Raw genomic sequence first — 19,687 nt, forward strand, 5'->3', positions numbered from 1 at the left:
TAGCACCTCCTAAGCGTCTGATTGCAATTGGCGCCAATTGGAATCCGTCAAGACCTTTATTGAGAATAATTGATGATATCCAGAAAATATGCGACTGGTAAAGTTCCATCTTAACTAACTCCACTCCAAAGGCAATGCCATTTTTGTGTTGGCAATAGAATTGAAACGTGTAAATGCAATTCAAGCAATGAAGCCATCCGTTTGCAAATTGGAAATTGGCATTTTTTATGGGAAAAATATAGAAAATAAAACATTAGTTCCGAATATCAAATCCATGTCTGCGAAATGAATCCCTCTCTTTGCCTTTTAATTATATCATTATTTCTGCTCTTTGACATCAATGACACTAGTCGCTTCACTGTCATTTCGCAAATTATTATGTTCTTTCCTTTCTTTCATGAAATTGTCGACAATCGCTCATTTTTCACAGTTCAAAGTGGATAATTTCTACTAAGCGTTTCTGGTTTGAAATAACATAATATTGAAGAGAATACGATAAAATAGGAAGAACCTGAAAATGTCGCATTTGATATTTCACTCCGTGAAAATATTCTTGAATTTGTCTATTAACCCATTATTCGCCAATCATTCAATTTTTTATTTAAAAAAAAATGTTCGACTTTTTAAACGTTTGGTAAATAATGGGTTTGTTAAGGATAATTTTTAAAGGCGGAATTTTCCCGAATTAATAATTTGAGTCGATTGTTTTTTCACTGTTTGTATACTTGTTATAATAAAAAAGAAAGAATTCCTCTTCAATATTGTAAACTCATTATTACGTTTGGAATAGTTGCGCGTGTAGTACACGGCGTGTACTCCTTCACTTCAGTGGGCATGCGATTGAAACGGTGTGACACGTGGCGAGACGGTTGAAATGTGTAAATTGTGTTGAAATCGGTATTAAAAATGCATTATTCGAAATCATATCATCGGTGATATGCGACGACCGATCAAAATCGTCATTTAAATGATTCAGTGAAATCCAGAGAATGTGTGTCCCATCTAGACCAATCCAATCTAAACCGATGCAATTTGCGTACATATTAAACGTACCATTGAAACTGGTAAACACAATTGAAACAATGACATGGGCAAACAAGCGGGGAAAAAAGTCAAAATAAAACATTGGTTTCGAATGTGCCTGCGAAATGGATCCCTCAGTCCGCCGTTTCATTATATCATTATTTTTGCTCTTTGACTTGTGCGTCGCGTTGTTTATTTCGGCCAATGGCTTTTAATTTACGAATAATAATACTCTTTGACTTACTGTTGAGTTGCTCCATTGTTTCGGACGGTTTGTCCTAATGCGTCGAACCGAGTAAATTCAGTCCATTCATTTGGAAAGATTGAGTTGTTGAGTTCTTTGATAGGTTGATCTGATATATGTGATTGAGTGCAATTAGGAATCCATTTGAATGAGTACATGTCCATTAGCATATATGGATGGGAATATATTCCATATAGGTCATGAGAAAGACTGTTTTGAAGAAGATACACACATTTTCAAAAGAAGTATTTATTTTTTTTTTGACGCAATTGAAAGACTCAATTGCAGAATGTCAATGATCTGTACAAAAGAATAACCAAATTTTTTGTTGTTTAGTTAAATCCGTTTCGCGCTTAATTTTGTTCAAAAAAGAAAAACAAATTCCATTCATTCAAAAATCAACGATCGAACTTGAAGTGGCTTTATTATCCAATGCCATCGTCAAATCAAATTACCTGATGCATATGGAGAAAAAAAAACTTCCACTTAATTCCATTATTATGCATTGTAGTTGACACACAAAAACCTTTCGGTGCGCACAATGGAAGTGATTTTCCCACGCCAATGCATGTACTCAATGTACCCATCGACATATGCACCCGCTTAATTTTGCTCTCGTTCATTCTTGCGCCGAACAATAGTGCAACTGGTCTAATCAATTGCCGAAAATGCACCCTTCGGCTCTTGAAACCCTTTCGTTGTACGCATTGAAAATAGGCAGAGAAAAAAGAACTGATCTCACCTGATGAATACACACTCAACGACGACGGTGATCACACACACACAAAACAGCCAGGAATGTGAATGATACAAATGTGTCGCAATAAGCACTCTCAACATTTTATTACCCGACCAACTGTATCGATTCTTTTTTGTCGTAATCAGTTCTTCAGGTTTTTTTTTCATCAGACAAAAACTCGATTGACAACATAAGAGGGTGGTGACATCGCATGGATGACAATTTTTCGTCTCATTTTGGAACGAAAAGTACATGATTTCAATTGATTAGTACGCTCTATTATGTTTGGTTGCTCAAAATTGGTGCATGGAGGTGACATTTAGATCACATGTTTGTGATTCACAAACAATAACAAGAAAAGAGAGCATTCACACTGTACTTGAACACTGCATTCGATTGTTTGTTGAAAGGTAACACCAAGAATGTTTGAACACTTGGAACGTTGCTGCTTTTTTTGTGTTGTGTTACGAAGTGAAATTTCAGCCCCTAATTTGTATTCGAACTCAATTCGAAATGGGTGTGCGTGAACCTAGAGTTGACAAAATCAACAGAAAAAACGACAAAGAATCGAGTCTATTGAGATGTTGCACTTTTCTAAGAGCACGTTTATGTACTTTTTGTAATGCTAACTTGTTTGCCGAGACTCTCGGCCCGAGAGGTATAAGTAATTCTGGAGATAGGATCTTGCGTGATATAAAATGTATACTTGGGATGTATCCAGTGCATTATGACTAAAATCAGTTTGCATTTGTTTTACATGGAAAGAAAAGGGAACAAGAGAGAATGCATTCTCTTCGGTGCATAATTGAACACCGTACCAACTGAGACAATACACTCACTCACCATAGTGAATAAATATTTGTACACATTTTTTTTCAGGCGTTCAGAGCATGCATGAGATTATGATGTTTGTTAGGAATTCTATTCAGTATCCATATATGTCCTGTATCTCATTTTTGCAACGAGAAACAATTTTTAGTTCAATTTTATGCACAAAACTCAACTTTCTCTCTATTTCATATTTCTTTCAATTTATTTAATATTCTTTCTTTTAATTAGATCGTTAACGCTTCGTTATTTCAAGCAAAATTGTTTTTGATATCGGTAAGTGCGACTAAATTCAAATAGATAACACCTTAGAATGGAAATATTTCTCGAACTTATGTTATCTCTTGATTTTCATTGAAATTATCGGCGTGAATTGAACAGTTATCCTCCGCTATTTTTGGACAATCTTGAACCACTTTAGCAGAGCTGTTATAGGCACCCAATCGGTGCCGGCACTTAGATTTTGAGTGCCGCACCTAGTACAATCACAAAAAATGAATTTCGATAATTTTTAATTTAATATTTTTTTCAGCAATATAAAATCATATTATTTCTTTAAAACAATAGCATATTTGAAATTTTTTTCAAAAATACTCAAGAATTATACTTTTAAAAAGAGCTCGGTGCCGCACCGATTCAAGTGCCTGCACTTTTGCAGTGCCTATAACAGCTCTGCACTTTAGATAAAGCGATGATACCATATATTGAAATGTACGAAAAAAATCCGATAATTTTTGGTATCAGCTAACCATGTTATTGTAAATATATTGCGAACACTTCATGTTTTTGCGATGACGTCCATTCAGTAAAATAGTGATATTTAGTGAATTCAGTTGTGTAAAAATGTGGCCTCAATCAAAAGTAACATATTCAAGACCACAATTGAAATCGCCATATGTCCTATGGTAAAAAAAGCACCAAATTCAGATTTGTACATCGATATATTCTTCAAATAAGTGTATAACATATCTTTGTATTGTATGGAAGCGTCCTTTCATAAGTGCTTGTGCTTCAATTATCTGGAAGATGACGATTCAATACATCCAACGTTTGAATTGGTTGTAAAAATGATTTGCAAGGCCAATGCTATATTTCCTGACGTGGATTTCTTAATGGGAATAATAGAGCATGTTCTTGATGGCAAACACACGGACGAATTAACTGCTGCACAGAAAAATTTATTTTCAATATTTCATCTCACTCACAATCATGATAAACTGTCTGAATCACAATTGGAATCCATTCCAACAAACACAGTATTAATTTACGTAACTCTCATACAGTTTCCAGAATTTGATACAAAATTCGTGACAACGAAACATTTGCGCTTTTTGCAACACCTGATTTTCCATTTTTTTTCACATTGCCGAACATTCACTACTATTGATGCATCGCTTGGGGGATGTCGATCACAATGTTTTGTAGTAGGAGACAATTCTCATTTACATACTCACATGCTTATTACATTTCATTCATATCTCATGCTTACTCATATCCATATGTCTCCCCCGCATTTCCGTTTGATTCGCCAAACGGTAATTATGCGCCGTTATATCCGTAAAACGGAAATCAACCGTCACAACAGCATTGTATGACGGAAACGAATCATAATGCAACGGAAGTTATTGCATATTCATAACTTTCGTTCGCCTCAAAATGTAAACGAAGAAATGATATAAAAGAGCGACGCATCCATAGCTCGCTGATTAGTTTTGATTCGCACTTTATCCAATAAACATCTTAACCATCTTACTAACAAAAGTGTTTGTTTTATTTAATTATCTAACTCCATCTAACTATACTACAGTTTCGACAATTAGATGGAATAACTTCCATGCACATGCATTGTACCCCTTTGCAAGCTATATTAGCCACTCCTGCTTACCAAATGTCGTTTATTACAGCAACAACGCGCGTCTTGTTTGCAAGGTGATGTGTCCCATCAAGAAGGGCGAACAGATTTTTATATCGTATGGGTAAAATTCATCAATATTCATATAACAAACTGAACATATTATTGAAACCACAATGTTTTCTTTCCGAAATTTCCTTATCTTTTTAGCCTAACTGTACGATTGTTTAGGCGTGATGAACTTTCTCAAAAATTTTGTCAAGAGCGATATCATTTTAAATGCGAATGCGTAATCTGTTCGACAGACTTTTGGCTGCCATCAGAAGATGAAATCAACTTTACCAATGACGAACTTTACAAGAACGTAATGGAAGTAGCCAATATGATGGCTAAATTATTTCAAGAACTATCGCGAGAAAGAGTTGAACATTATGAGAGAAGTGCATTCAAATTTCTAGAAAAATACGATCGATTCCATTCAACCAGAGAAACGCGTGCAGTATGGGTTACTTTAGTCAACATGTGGCTCGTGCTCACAACGCGTTTCTGAATCTGTCTTTAACATGATTTCAAAGTTCAGCACCAATGTTTCATTAACAAATTATTTGCAGTTAAACTTACTTTTGCTTACAAATAATCAATCACTTTCTTAAATGAATGGAATTTAAAACTATTAGATTTTCTATTGATGCATAAAAATTTGTTGAAATAAAAATAAAATTCATATATTCGTTGTTCTCAATATTCATCATAATCTCCCAAGAAAATCTGGTGAAAAAAAAATTGAAAATGTTTTGTGACTTTGGAAAATGCTCAAAATGAAACGATGCAGTTGAATTGGAAAGACATCTCTCGCATTTTTATTTGCTCTCTCTCTCTCTGTGTGTGTACGTACATACAATTCACATGTGAATTATCATATACTATGCAATGAATAGTATTCACTTTATACACGCGCTTCTGTTCACTCGGTTGAACTACATTCATTCATCAAAAACACACAGTTTTTATCTTTTTTCGAAATGAATGAAGATGATTTTACCAACATTCATTCCATTTTATGCATATAAAACACACAGCGAGCATGGATTTTAATCAGCTTTGAAATATTCATAATGAATATGTTCCCAAAAGGAATCCTTCGCATTCATTTTTAGCTACTTAAATGATATTGTATTCAAACATATATTTCAAATCTACGGTTCAACTCAGCTAATTTTTCGTGTATGTGTGTGTGTTCAAAATGCTGAATTAAATACCATGCCAATCCATCGTAATTGAACAAAAGCATTTTAGTCGACGGTGTGTATTCATCAGTTTTATGAATGAACTGAATGGGCGACGAGAAAAATTGCACAGATTTTGAATCAAAGCGACATTTTGCCAGACAACATATGATTTTTCACTTGCAAATGCTGTGTCTAACGATTAGACAAAGAAATATTGACGCGTTTTTTCAACAGGTTTTTAAAGGGAGGTGATGAAATAACAGTTTTTAGATTTGTTCCTGCTGTTGATGGCTGATTCTGCTATTCCATCTATTTTTGATTTCGATTCTGACATTCTGTGTCTATTTACAAACAGTGTATTTATCCGACGTCTGTTTCAGCGTCAGCTTCTGTTTCTGCTTCTACTACCCACAAACTATGAGTTATAGCCTATAACATCGTCCACTTACGTCGTGGTGACACAATAATAGTCCAATTTTCGGTAGTAAACCATAAAATTAGCTAATTTTCAGTCAACAATTGTCATCGTTGATGACTTTATTGCCACACATGGTCAGTTTAAACCGTCTAAAACAAGTTGCATTGATGAAGTTGATGAAAATTGATTGATAAATGCATTTCTGTTCACGTTGCAGTCAACATGGAATTATTCTCTGCGTTGGTTGCATTCAACGTAAAATTATAGGAATAGTGACATGTGTGAAATCCGTACGAAATGTTTTTGAATGTTCATAAAAATCATTCAGGCCAATAAAAATGACGACTTTTTCTCTGATGTTATCTGTCGAACGGAAAAAAAGCCGCAAATTTTCCACCAAACCAACATGCATTGCGGCATACGAGTGAAGGGAGACGGACACATGCGGAATCAGAGCATAGTGTTCAGCGTAACCATATGTTCAGAATCGATGTAATTTGAGAATTTGCTTGATAAATGCCAACCACCTCAAAATAAACACAAATATTGTGAATATTGAATGGCATTTGCGTGATCGATGCCTATGGGCCTAATTGCATTTTTCCTTTTTATGACACGTTTACGTGTTAAAAAAGAGCGAGAGAGAGAGAGAAGTAATTACCACTGTCGATATGTCACCTACTTTATTGCAGTCATTTGACACTTGGCCATAGAAAATGTTCGAGGGTTTGACTTTAACCATATCCCCGTAGATAAAAGAACAAATCGAAATAGTTTCTAAATGAAAAAAAAATGGTTCATAAAAAGTGTTATATTTCCATTTAATGGTTTCCTAATTCAACATTCCCCTTCCCACTTATTTCATCATATAGTTTTTAGTTGTGGTCAATTTTCGATTCGAAAACATATTATTTTAGCAAATGTTTTGATTTTTTTCCTCGAAATTAGCAGGTTGAATTGTGTGTTTGCATGTTGATTCATTTTTAATCTGATAAAATCGGTTTTTCACCGAGTCTGTCAGTTTTTTGTCAAAAAAAAACCTTTTGATTGACACTTGACTTTTATTTATGGTTATACAACTGGGATGGATATAATATGAAAAAATGGTGTTGAACTGGCCCTAATTAGCTTCAATGCGACCAATCATTTCGGAAAATTATTTCGATTCCAAGCAATTCAAATCGTCACACAGACGACGAACACCTATTCTCGAAAAGCCGATCGATAGCTCAATTGCACTCAATGACGTAATCGTTTGATAGCGTCGTATTTACATACAACAAACAATAAAAACCAAAAAAAAGAGACCGAAACGAAAATCGAATTTCAAGCACCAATCGCTTACGATCCAGCTTCTCTCCCATTTTTTTTTGTTGCTTTCAAATTCAAGTGGGTTCAAGTAGTTGATGCAGATTTATACTTTCACATCTTTGCATCGTAATTTTTTTTCTCGTGTGTGTGTGTGTGTGTGTGTGTGTGTGTGTTAATTTTCGAGTTTCAACCCGTTGATGATATACATGGTGCAACAGCGTATGTGTCAATAGCAAAATGAGATGGAAGTCGAGACGAACTACACAGAAGAAAAAAAAACGACAAACTGAAAAAATATACACCAAATCTGACAAGGATCCGAATCTTTTGTTTAAAAAACGTCTCGCTTTTTTCACTCTATCCATCGTCAGATTCTTTTTTCTCCGAATATTTCGACATACTTGAGATTTTGTGGAGTAGATTTGCCGTTGCTGCTGCTTTTTCCGTATTGTTTCACATCTCAGCATTAATTTTTTTTTTCCAGCTAGGCATATCCAAATATGATGTATTTTGTATATCTCGGTGTAGCTCTCACTATGCATAACAAAAACATATTTACCCAAAACACCGTTGACGTGCCGGGAAAGTGAGTAGTGAGCGAGAGCGATTGAAAGCGAGAAAAAGCGAGAGAGATAGAAAGCGAGGACGAGAGACCAAAAGGAAGAGACAGAAAGAGAAAGAGAAAGCGAGTCAAAGAAAAACATAAGGACAGAAGGAAAAAGTGAATGGAAGCGAGAAGCAAAGACTGAGAAAATGCGAGAGTAAACGGGCAAGAGGACGAGTGAAAGAGATCGAGAGAGAAAAAAAGGCAAAAAGAAGGACCGAGAGGGAGAAGAGAGTGAGATCGGGTAAGTCTACACACTTGAGTCAAAAGACATGTGGCTCGAGAGAGAGAGAAAAAAACCCGAACCAAGCATCCAAGCCAAAGTACAAAATCTCTTCGCTCCTGTATAGGCATTTTGACTGCGATTGAAATTATGCAACATATTTTTTTTTTCGGGTGGTGTCATTTGAATGTGTCAAATGGAGATGATAGAGGTATTATATGCCAGTGAATGAGTTGCGATGTGTTTTTTTTCGCTCTCATCTTTCGTGAATATAAAACTAGTGAGTGGCTGGGCTCTTCTTCTCTTCAACGTTTCGTGTGTTGTTTTTTTTTATTTCGGTGTATATTATGTGTTTACATGTGGAAAATATCCATAATGTGCCTGCTGCAATGTTTTGTCATGTACAGAGCAGACATAGTAATAAGAAATGTAACGATAAGTACCGAAAAACACACAAACACACACACACACAAATAAAAGCGAGTGATTGTGCCATCGTCGTCTCTAGACCGTCATGGTTCGTTCATATATATGTGTATTGTATGGTGTATTTCGGTAGCAGGTAGGTCATTGATCTCCCATATATTTTTCCATATGCACAACACCGACTTAATGGCACAATGGCGAAAACTGATGGCATCCACATAATTATTTCGAGTGGATGAAAACATTCGACGATTGTTACGTGTTCCTCATGTCGTGGAATATCGTCGACTGGAGCTCGGCTAAATCGTGTTTCGAGATACAGCAATAGCAGCCAGCAGCACAAAAAAGATTAATCCGAAGTAGCGTAACGGCAGAAAAAAAAACCAAAATCATTCGTTTTTCGTTTGATTGTGATTTTTATGTAATTGCTTTTGCTGACTTTGCTTGGCTTGGTTTTTTCCCTCCATTTCCATTGATAATAATAATGGTTTTCCGTATGATTTTGCTACTACTGCTTTTCGACATTGCCCAAAAGTATTCACTACTCAAAAAATGATGATTCCTTTGCCGAGACATGCTTATGCAACAACCTTTGTCTCTGTGTGCGCCTCCAAGAATAAGTAAGTTTCGGCTGTACACCAGATATTCTCACAAGGATTATATCAAATTTTTAAAAAGATGTCTATTAACGAGCAGAGGCTGCTTCTGCTGCTGATTGCTATTGATGCTCTTGTTTTTTGTCTATGCATATGTCGTATATCCACCGTAATTTCGATGTCTTTTTTCCCATTCGAAGCTGATTTTTTCCTCTCTCTCTCTGTGTGTACTTCTTTTGACAAATTTTGAAGATGCTTTTCATTTTGTTTATGGAACATCTTTTATTGTGTTGCAGTGTCGCGGGGGAATAATGGAATATTCGGAGATTGTGAAGTGGGTAATGAACGTCGACGAAGCGCAACAACCAAAATATATTCTACGTGTACGTGTAATTTCGTTCAAGTGGATTTTCGGGCACCAACAACAGAACAACAACAAAACACACACACACACACACCGATGCCGATCTTTATGGGTTTGAATCTTTTGATTCATCGATCGCAAGTGCGAACGCATTTTTGACTCATCAATTTGATGGAAAGAAGTGCATTTTTTGTAAATGTTGTAGAAAAAACACTTCTTTTTCCTACTCGCTGCTCTTTGTAAACTGTTTTTTTTTTCTCCTTTTCTCTCTCAACCTCTCTATCTCTTTATCTCTCTTCGCCTTAGCTCTTTCTCCTTATCTCTTTCGCTCTAGCTCTTTCGATCAATCTCTCAACTTTTTTCCCTCTCATTCCTTCTCTTTCCCTCTTTCTATCTCTTTCCATTACTCTCTCCTTCTCTTTCTGTCCCTCTGCCTCTCTCTCTCTCTCTCTCTCTCTCTCTCTCTCTCTCTCTCTCTCTCAACGATTTTGTCGAACGTGTCAGCGCATCAATTTGAATGCACATAAATTCGGATGCAAACAATTGCTGAGCATTCCGATTCGTTTTTCATCGCCTTCCAAGCGATAAATGCTTAAGAAAAACAGAATTTAAATCAAATTAAGTCTCTCTGTGAACTCTTTTTTTCTTTCTTCATATTTCTTCTCTTTTTTGTGCATGAACCAAAGCGGCATTGTGTGCGGACATGATTTTTATTGTAGCGCGACTTTATTTGATATCAATAAGACCGTAAGATTGGATTTTCTCTCTCATTTTTTTTTCTCTCCTCGACTCGAATATTCGTTCAAATGTCAAAATGTTTTCATTTGCTTTAAGTGTGTGTGTTTTTTTTTTCTTTAAGTCGGAATAAATCTTGATATTCTTCTGTCATCTCTTTTGTGTGTATTTACTTGGGAATTGTTATTTATAGCGTCTCCTGACGTGTTTATTGTTATCGATAAGTGCTGCATTATCTCTATTATTTGAATATTAACTTATGAAGGGTATAAAAACCAGCATTTTCATCATGAATCTGTCGAGTCCATTGACCGCGACCGAGTAGATTGTTTTTTTTTTTACCGATATCGCTTTTTCTCATTTTTGTGATGGTATTATGTAAATCAATGGTCGAGCTATTCCTTTTCGATTTCATTTATCAATATCTACACAGTGAAAATTATAGGCTTTTAATAATTCCTCTAAACATTTTCGGATTTGATTAGAGATTGTTTCGGCATCTGTGCGATTGATGTGCATTTGAAGTCGGTAGTAGTAAGGCTGAAGAAAATAAAAGTATTAATGCTATTGCCTAGTAAACATTGCTTACGATTACGTGCCTCTTTCGATTTCCAGATGTAAATAGATAATTATGAATCGAATGAGAGTCTATAGCCAGCAATTTAAACACTTTGGTAACGGAAAGCTGTCGCTGCGATAATAAACACGATTTTCGGACGAATTTTTTTTCTAAAACAAATCACACTGAAATGTAATATCTTTAGATAAATACAGACAATGAAAACAAATCGCTAAACCAGCATCAAAACAGATTCAAAAGAAAGAAAAATAATAATTCATCGAAATATCCACATTTGGACAATTTAATTATAGGGCTATTTTTATGGTGAAACGAACACGTTATCGTCGTTGTTGTTTCTTTAGATCCAAAATAAATTATAATGACTTATTCTAATTGGTCATTTGGTTCAGAGGGCCAGCAAATCCTCGGTGCTGGTTTCGTTTTGACAAGAAATTTCATGCATATCGAATTCAGAATCGAGTTTTATCGTTGATTCAAAAATGAAAAATATATAAAAGAACTAGGAAAATACTACTCTTCAATTTCACTTCTTCTTCTTCTTCATCTTTTCCCTTTTTTCTCTTTTCTCATTCTTCTTCTTCTTCTTCTGATTCTACTTCTTCTTCTTTTTCGTACGTCTCTTCAATATATCGGTCACTCTCTGTTTTATTCTTTATTAAAAAAGATTATTCTGGTCAAAAACAATCGAAACGAGTGTAAAATTACTACGAATCTCATCCAAAGAAAAAAAATAAATTTAAAATTTGGTTGACTGTTTGCGAGCAAGCGATTTATTATGTGTTGGTCCCTCACACACGCACCTCATAAAAATCCACTTTAGATTGCTCGAAATGGACATTATCTACCGTTTCAAACCCTCCGAATTGGTCAATGTGGGCTGCAGTACCATTTTAAGCGCGCTTGTTTTAAACGTAAAAATACATTTAATTGACGCAGTTCTAACAAACAAATTATATGTTCAATTTTATTTTTATTAATGCATTTGCTGCTTTTCTCTCTCTCACTGCACCTATCTTCATCACGCATTACGTGCCTTTTTTTATCGCCGGTTCAGTCATACCGTTTGAAATGTACGCTCGTTGTGACCGAGCACATTATCAACACGAAATCAAACAAATGACGTAAAAACACATGTACTCAATATACCGAAAAAACGTCTCTCACTCTCTCTCTCTTCTTCTCTTTCTCCCGCTCTCCCGTTCACTCGCTCAATAGCTCACTCGCTCGCAGGTGTTTAATACATTTTATGAATGCTTTCCGTCTATTTGGTCTATTTGGTCGGAATTCATTTGAAATATGGTTTAATGTGTATAAAAAAAATGTGTCGCTGGTAAAACATTATTTGTAATTACGACGAAAGCACCAGCTCTTTTCATTCTAATCACCTTCAATCAGTGATAATTTGATAAAATACGTTTCATTTTTACCGATGCCGCGCGCCGCAATCAAATCTTTCATCGGAACGTCTTTTATAGCCGTCGAACAATAATACAACAATTATCTAAGTGCATCTGAATCCTTGATTGAATCTGTTAAGCACCTAACATTTATGGAGGAAAACGTTTGTTTGCGGTATCAGGCTCGATTTCTTTGATAGATTCAATTGTAGCTTCGAAATTGAGACGTTGTTTTGAATGGATTGCTTCATTTTTTGATGAGAAAATTCTCTTTTGCTTGAAAATTAAGCTTTTCTGTTTGGTATCTTCTTTGTTCTGCTCAAAAATCCCCTTTTTTATCTAAATATTCTCAAATTCTTCGCAAAAACGTCATACTTGCTCTCAAAAATGAAATGTTTTCCTTGAAAAATCCATTTTGAGACTACAAAATATCATTTTTTAACTCAAAAACTTCACATTTTCACTCGAAAATTTCCTTTTTCCAAATTAAAAAACATATTTTTCCCTCAAAAACATTGATTTCCTCCACAAAAAGGTCATTTTCAATCAAAAATATTATTTTGTCCTTCAAAAACTGCATTTTTCGGTTCAAAAAGCCGATTGTTTCACACCATGTTCCACAAAACATGCCACTTTTTGCTCAAAAACATAGACCGTTATGGCAAAAACAGAAATTTACATCGATTCCAGGCATCAAAATCGCTGTCTAACCGCAGTTCACCAGTTTTGTTATTAAATATTGAACTTTTTAATTATTGCAATTTGAATATCAAAGAGTCGTGTTTTTCCAAGCTGACGACACTTCAGTGCAAACATCATTTGAGCGCTCGCAGCGCCACGAACTCTCGTATCATTTTGTATTGACTTTTCGATAGTTCATGAGTTCGCCGTAGCTTCGTCAAAACGTTTCGTCCCTTTGTGTTTTTCATGTGTTACAACTAGATGTGATTTGCTAGTAAAAGCCCATCGATTTGCATATTTAATGGCGAAACATGAATTAGATGTCACCGTCACATGTGTAAATGATTTAATCAGGCGATGTAATTAAAATGTCGGTAGGACGAACCGAATCGGTTTTTATGGATCATGCAACACATCGCATGCATATTGCACATTTTTTACTATTGAAATCGGCACAGATGGGCCGAAAAAATTATCAATTGCAAATTTTATTAACATTGTCACCCAAAAAAAAAATCGTAAAATTTTTATAGTTCAATCAATATTTTGTGATATTTTACGAGTTTTTGAGTCGATGTGCAATTCATATGAAAATGAATGCATTTCGATGCAATTCCGTGCACAATGTCCTGTAAAATCGTAAAAAAATGAATCTCCATAGATAAATAACGGATTTTATGTAGCAAATAAAATGTGCTGTGTAATTGATATTATATGCATTGCATATGTTAAAAAAGGATTCGTAATTTTTGGTACACGACACATAAACATTTTTGGTTGATACCCCAACTAGTGTTTACAACCGACATATCTATGTTGTTTCATATTATTAACCTAATTTATTCATGCAAAAAGAATGCACTAGTTTCCGTGTACCTTTTCAACGAGTGCACTTTTTTTTCGATGCTTCGAGTCGATTGGAAAAGGGGTGCGTGAATCGATTCAAGCCTAAATATGTATCGATGAATAATAATTTATGAGCTCCGTACCGAAACATTTTATTAACCGTTCGAAGAGTCAATAGCATGATTAGGATTAATTTCGAAGGTCAAAATCACATGGCTGAAATGCAATCGACATTGCATTTTACAACCGATGCTAATGCCGCATTTTGGGTGCGATGAAATTAGAGATTGAAGTGCTAAATGAGAAGTAAAGATTTTTGATATGTTCCGCATTAAATCTTGCGTGCAACAAAAAAAAAAATTGACGCGCCTCAACCCTAACCCATGTCTTTTTGGTAACATTGCTATTTTGCGTGCACCCCTGGAATCATGCGGCCCAAATGAACCGAAATGCTATGAATAGAGATGCTGTGCTACCTTACAATTTGCCGAACGTCGCTTCCATTGAAATGGCTCTCTCTCTTTTGAGTTTTGTTTTTCACCACCCGGCTGTGAACCCGTTTTGTGCATCTCTTTTGTTCGGCAGGAAGTATTTTGCTTTAAATCACAACAAACGTCTCGAGACATGAAACATTTTGCCATTCGCCAAAATCCAGTTTGTTTTCATTTAATTCGGTAAATGTTTTACCGATTTAAGTGCATGGCAATTGGCATATGAAACGAATTTACATCCATGCTGTCCACTTCGACACGCACTTATAAGCTAGACAATATGCAAATTCGACGCTGGTACGTCGTCTGGACGAACATGCAATGGGACCCATCGAAACGGTAGTTTGACAGATGAATAGCAAAATGAATGAATAGAAAAGTGAAATGTTATACATTTGAGAATAAACACGTGACTTCAGAAGGAAGAAAAAAACTTCCTCCGCGTGCCGTACTCATTTAAATGTTTCCGTTTTTTTTTGGTACTTTAAAATATATACAAACTGTGACCATCATCGACGATGATTCATCGTTGTTGAATTAGACAAATGTCCGACTGCATTTTTAATTGGCTTGAATCGGTTTAATACTGAGTGCGTTGTCGTTGCTCATGAGTTGAAGCTAAATGAGCTATTGCTGTTCTGTTTTTTTTCAGCATGCTCTGGTGATATGCATGGTAAATAAACGCCTTTTCAAGCCTAAATTTTCAATTTCAATCCATTCTTAAATTTCAAATCTTGAATTTTTTTTTATTCTTGAGATTGAAACTCCAATTTTTTTCATTCTTTAATTGGAAAGTATCAAATTGAAACAAGAAAAATCCTTTGAAAACACGAAAAAACTCAAAATTGTCTGAAAAAACAAAAAATCGAAGCCTTTAGTCAAACATTTGACTAAGTTTATGTTAATTAGAAAGAAGATTTCGTATTAAAAAAAAGTGTAAATTTGAAACCTCTCCCAAAAAACGCGCATCATTAAAAAGAGTATATCAAATGAGCATCTGATTGAAGGGGTGTAATTTTTGGTAAATGTTCGGTTTGTCGTGCGATATTTTCCCAACGAATGAAATGGAATGAAAAGTCACAATTCAGTGTTCTGCTGCGTCAGTCTGCTTGAGATCGGTGTAATCAAATACTTATCAATTATGCTTTACAAGCGGCCGTGTTGGAGATTTTTTCTTTCAAATCGGAATTTAAATGAGTTTAAAGTAGTGAATGTGCATTTTCACACGATGAATCAAAATGCCTTAAATAAACTCGACAATATGTTTCTTCCAATGGAGAGAGTGCGGCTATCTGATTGTAACCCTTTCGTGCGATGTGATGATTTAGTCGGTTTAAATAGTTGTACCAACAATGGTGCAGAATATGCGGGCTCAAGCCACGTGACTTTTTGTGTGTGTGTGTGTGTGTATGCTATACGCGCCTTTTTTTCGATTCTACTTTCCTTTGTTTGGCTGATTGTTTCAAATTTCACATTATTATGACCAACACATCAGTTTATTACCACATTTAATTACTTCTATACGCTCCGTTCTCGATTGAAATCTGCTTTCGTATCAGATTTCACACATTTTCACGTTCGTCTATTTGATTTTTGCTCGCAATGAACCCAAAATAACTATGCAATTTCTATGGGAGACTGAAGAGGATGGTCGATTGGGATAGAAAGGGAACAAAAACAGATTGAAGAGAATGGGAGAGAAAAAATGTTTCTCTTTTCTCAATTGGTTATTGAGAGTCGTCTGTTGATAGAGAGAGAGAGGGAACGAGAGAAGATGAGAGTAGTCTACAGGAAGCAAATCCAGAACGGGAGCTACAGAGGCAAACAGAAAGAGAAAGAAGACAAGAGTTCATGATAGAAACATATATAGATCGTAACTATCATTGAGGGAGAGAATGAAGCACTCTCAAATAGAAAGAGCGAGAGGGAGAGAGAGAGAAAACGTTTGTGAATAAGAGAGAAAAAGAGTGCGAGTTGGAGTCTTCGCAGAGATGAAAGATTACTTCAACACCATGCATCACCACAATGTGAATGGGAAACAATGTCGAGTTCAAACCGGCGAAAAAACAGCGGGTGAATGTTAAATGGTGTCCTTTTGTTTGACGTGTGTTGTAACCTTTTTTTTCGTCATCTAAACGGGAGCCGCTGTTTGTGATGCGAGGCGGGTTATCAAAAATTCAACTTTTAAATTTCCCATTATGTTTAAACGCCCGAAATAATTATAATATACAATCTATTCCCAAATTATCGCCAGATTTTGCGTGATTGATGGATTGTAAATAAAAAAATTGTGTGAAGCCTTGAGGCGAGACGGGTTTTTTTCCAGCCTATCGATATCTTATTTGCATAAAAGGTATTAGCAATCATCAAATGTTTGCTTTTCAATCGACTCTTGTTGTGCATTTAGAATATTCTCTGCATTTTTTATGCTGAGTCACTTGAAAGTGAAGAACTTTTTTTCATGGACATTTTTAGCATATATTGACATCGGCTCGTTTGATATTGATGTGAAATTCATACTTCAGGAAGGTTTTTAAACACTTAACATATTCAATATGGGAAAATTGTCTGAGAACGAATTCAATCTATGAATTTAATTCTGCAATCATATACATTCAATCACGTCGAATGATTGTTTGATTGAATCTATAATTGAAGTTCGAGTGAGGCCGATGCTTCTCGTTTGCGAAGAACGAAATTGGTGGACATCATCGAAATTGAAATGTAATATAGGATTATTCTATCGAATGGCCAATGCTATATATTCGAAACACTCTCTCCCGAGATGTACGCTATGAAGCATGAGGTCTTTATTTTATAATTCATAAGTAATAATCCGCACTTCATTAGTCATCTTTGAAGCCATGTTCAAAACATGGTTATTGAATTACTTTGGCTTATATGAGTGCACCGTCTTTTATGATTGCCAATGTGAACGCATGCAAAAATGAATCTCCGTTTCCCAGTCGCCGTCATCGTTAGCAAAAATGAATTTGCCGGAGCAAAATGTGTCGTATATTGCATCCATCGTTTCGGTCTCATCCCATTTGTTCGCTTTAATATATCTGCATTTTCTCGCGCGTCTGAAATAATTTTCGTTCGAGTTAGTTGAAAGCCATCGCGCGCTTAGAATTGCATAACGATTTGGCGTCCCTATGAGCACGGTTGCAGTTTGAATTGATTGGTTTGGGCGTCGTTGATTAGACATTCGTTGTGCCTGTCGAGAAACCGTCCGAACGGCAGACCCATGAATAATGACCGATCGGAAAGCGGAAAGGTATCAATTTGTCTGAAAAATAGATAGCGAATGTAGTCGCGAGTTGAGCGTAATCGAGTTAAAACTACGCAAATGTGCGACTCGATGGGCGAAATTGTATTAGGATGACACACACACACACACACACAGAGAGAGATACATTCACTTTAATCCGATTTAATGAAGTATCGCCATTGCTTCGAATGTCATTTCTAATGAGTTTATTGCTTCGATGCAACCGCATTCTCAATTTTAAAGAGCCCATGCATCATACACACGCACTTCAAAATTTATCGCCGGCGATTTATAATAAAAACAACACCAATGCATTGGCGAAAGAAAATCGTCGGACGTGTCCAATCGTCGAGGACCGCTCAGCAACTCTCATGTCGAGCAATGGTTCTTCATTACATTTGCATTAGATTCCCATTTGTTTGAAGTTAATCGGCAAGCTCTTGTTCTCGACCTACCCAAACATTTATTACACGTATATTAAAATCCGAAATTAAACACGAGTGCTTCATTAGTCACTGATAATAAAGAAGAAACATGCATTGCGCTCCGGCGCTCTTTCTAAAGGCAACTCTCTCTCTCTCTCTCTCTCTCGCTCATAATTCGACCGTTGAGAGAAATATGATTTGATTATCTCGTTCGAGTCAGCCCTATACAGTACGGCAAATGAGACACATTCGTGTATGAATTTGACCATTGCATCTCGTCATATTTCATTTCGAAATTGTGTACGTTTGCAGAGTCGGTCATTCGTCGATAAATCAAAATCTGAAATGACAAATATTTGCATAATTAACGATTGAACAATTTGTCAGATATGTAAGTGACAAATATTTGGATTTTCAACTGCAATTTGCTGATAGCAAATGTCCGGATGCGAATGGATCTGTGGTTTCAGTTACTGTGCTACAGTTTCAAACCATATCTTTCCAGTTGGTACAGGAAAATTGAATCATTAGTTATTTACCTTTGGATGTAGTAATACACTGTTACAGAGGATATGCCCAGGGAGAATACCGAAATTGAAAACATTTTGGAAAGCCAGGCCTAAATTAGCTAGCGAACGGTTGAAATATCGCTCAATTTTCCATCGGCTCCGGAAATGCATACGATAAACAAATAAACGTCTACATTTTGAGGTAGCATTGCAAATGCAATACACAATACATAACGAACAATTCGAATATTGCAGTAAATATGTGGAAAAGTAGACATGAAATGGAACATTCACCCAGTTTGGGTTGTGAAAAAAGCCTTGCTTTTATCTTTAGTAGCAACTTTTCATAAATCGCACCCGGAGACAGCACAGAAAGTCTAATTACCTCAAACTATTTGTTTAGATTTCAAATATTTGCGAATTCACTATTAAATGGGTGGAAGAACATAGGTTGTTTGTTTGTTTTGTTGCAAAATTCCTTAACAAAACTACTGATATCAAATGAAAACTGCACTTCGACACAAGAATTTATTTTAACAAAGTATTTTCATTTGATAAGCCAAATCAGCCGTGGCTCTCTTGAATAAGATTCACTCAAAGTGTTGTAAACTATTTTATGAAACTCATAAATATCTAAGAATTACTTAGAAGTAATAAATTGTGCATGAGACAAGCGAATTTTATATTTGGATTGCAACGATAACGCGAGTAAAAATGGTATTGATGGTAGTAATATTGTGAATATTAAACATCCAACCGAATTAAACAAATGTCAAAACCCATTGATATTGGAACATTATGCAGAATATGTGGAAACTCAATTGGAAAATAATGTTCAAAAGTCAGTTTTAAAAGATTTTATACAAAAATTACGTTCAAAAGAGATAAGAAA

General features: G+C 35.5%; 1 protein-coding gene across 3 annotated transcripts; it reads left to right on the plus strand.

Annotated features, from left to right (window-relative positions):
• Positions 1–3,649: 3,649 nt before the first annotated feature.
• LOC129568029 (uncharacterized) lies at positions 3,650–5,472 on the plus strand. Of its 3 annotated transcripts, none has more exons than XM_055445539.1 (3): positions 3,650–3,765; positions 4,739–4,810; positions 4,897–5,470. In XM_055445539.1, exons 1-3 carry the CDS (start codon positions 3,737–3,739, stop codon positions 5,234–5,236), a joined length of 441 nt encoding a protein of 146 aa, XP_055301514.1. In that variant the 5' UTR covers positions 3,650–3,736; the 3' UTR covers positions 5,237–5,470. The 3 variants fall into 3 exon arrangements, with proteins under 3 accessions (XP_055301514.1, XP_055301513.1, XP_055301512.1); XM_055445538.1 differs by having other exon boundaries at positions 3,656–3,739; positions 4,739–4,804; positions 4,897–5,472; XM_055445537.1 differs by having other exon boundaries at positions 3,656–3,739; positions 4,897–5,467.
• The last annotated feature ends 14,215 nt before the right edge of the window (positions 5,473–19,687 follow it).

The sequence above is a fragment of the Sitodiplosis mosellana genome, unplaced genomic scaffold (genome assembly GCF_009176505.1).
Source record: "Sitodiplosis mosellana isolate CC-2019 unplaced genomic scaffold, AAFC_SMos_1.0 Smas_scaffold_15, whole genome shotgun sequence".
Lineage (NCBI taxonomy): Eukaryota > Metazoa > Arthropoda > Insecta > Diptera > Cecidomyiidae > Sitodiplosis > Sitodiplosis mosellana.

Bases quoted from the DNA above. Each gene is read 5' to 3' on its own strand.
- LOC129568029 (XM_055445537.1), top strand. From the start codon at position 3,678: ATGTGGCCTCAATCAAAAGTAACATATTCAAGACCACAATTGAAATCG. The intron at 3,740-4,738 runs GTAAAAAAAGCA...CGTTTATTACAG, and splicing joins AAATCGCCATATGTCCTATG to CAACAACGCGCGTCTTGTTT. The intron at 4,811-4,896 runs GTAAAATTCATC...TTATCTTTTTAG, and splicing joins CAGATTTTTATATCGTATGG to CCTAACTGTACGATTGTTTA.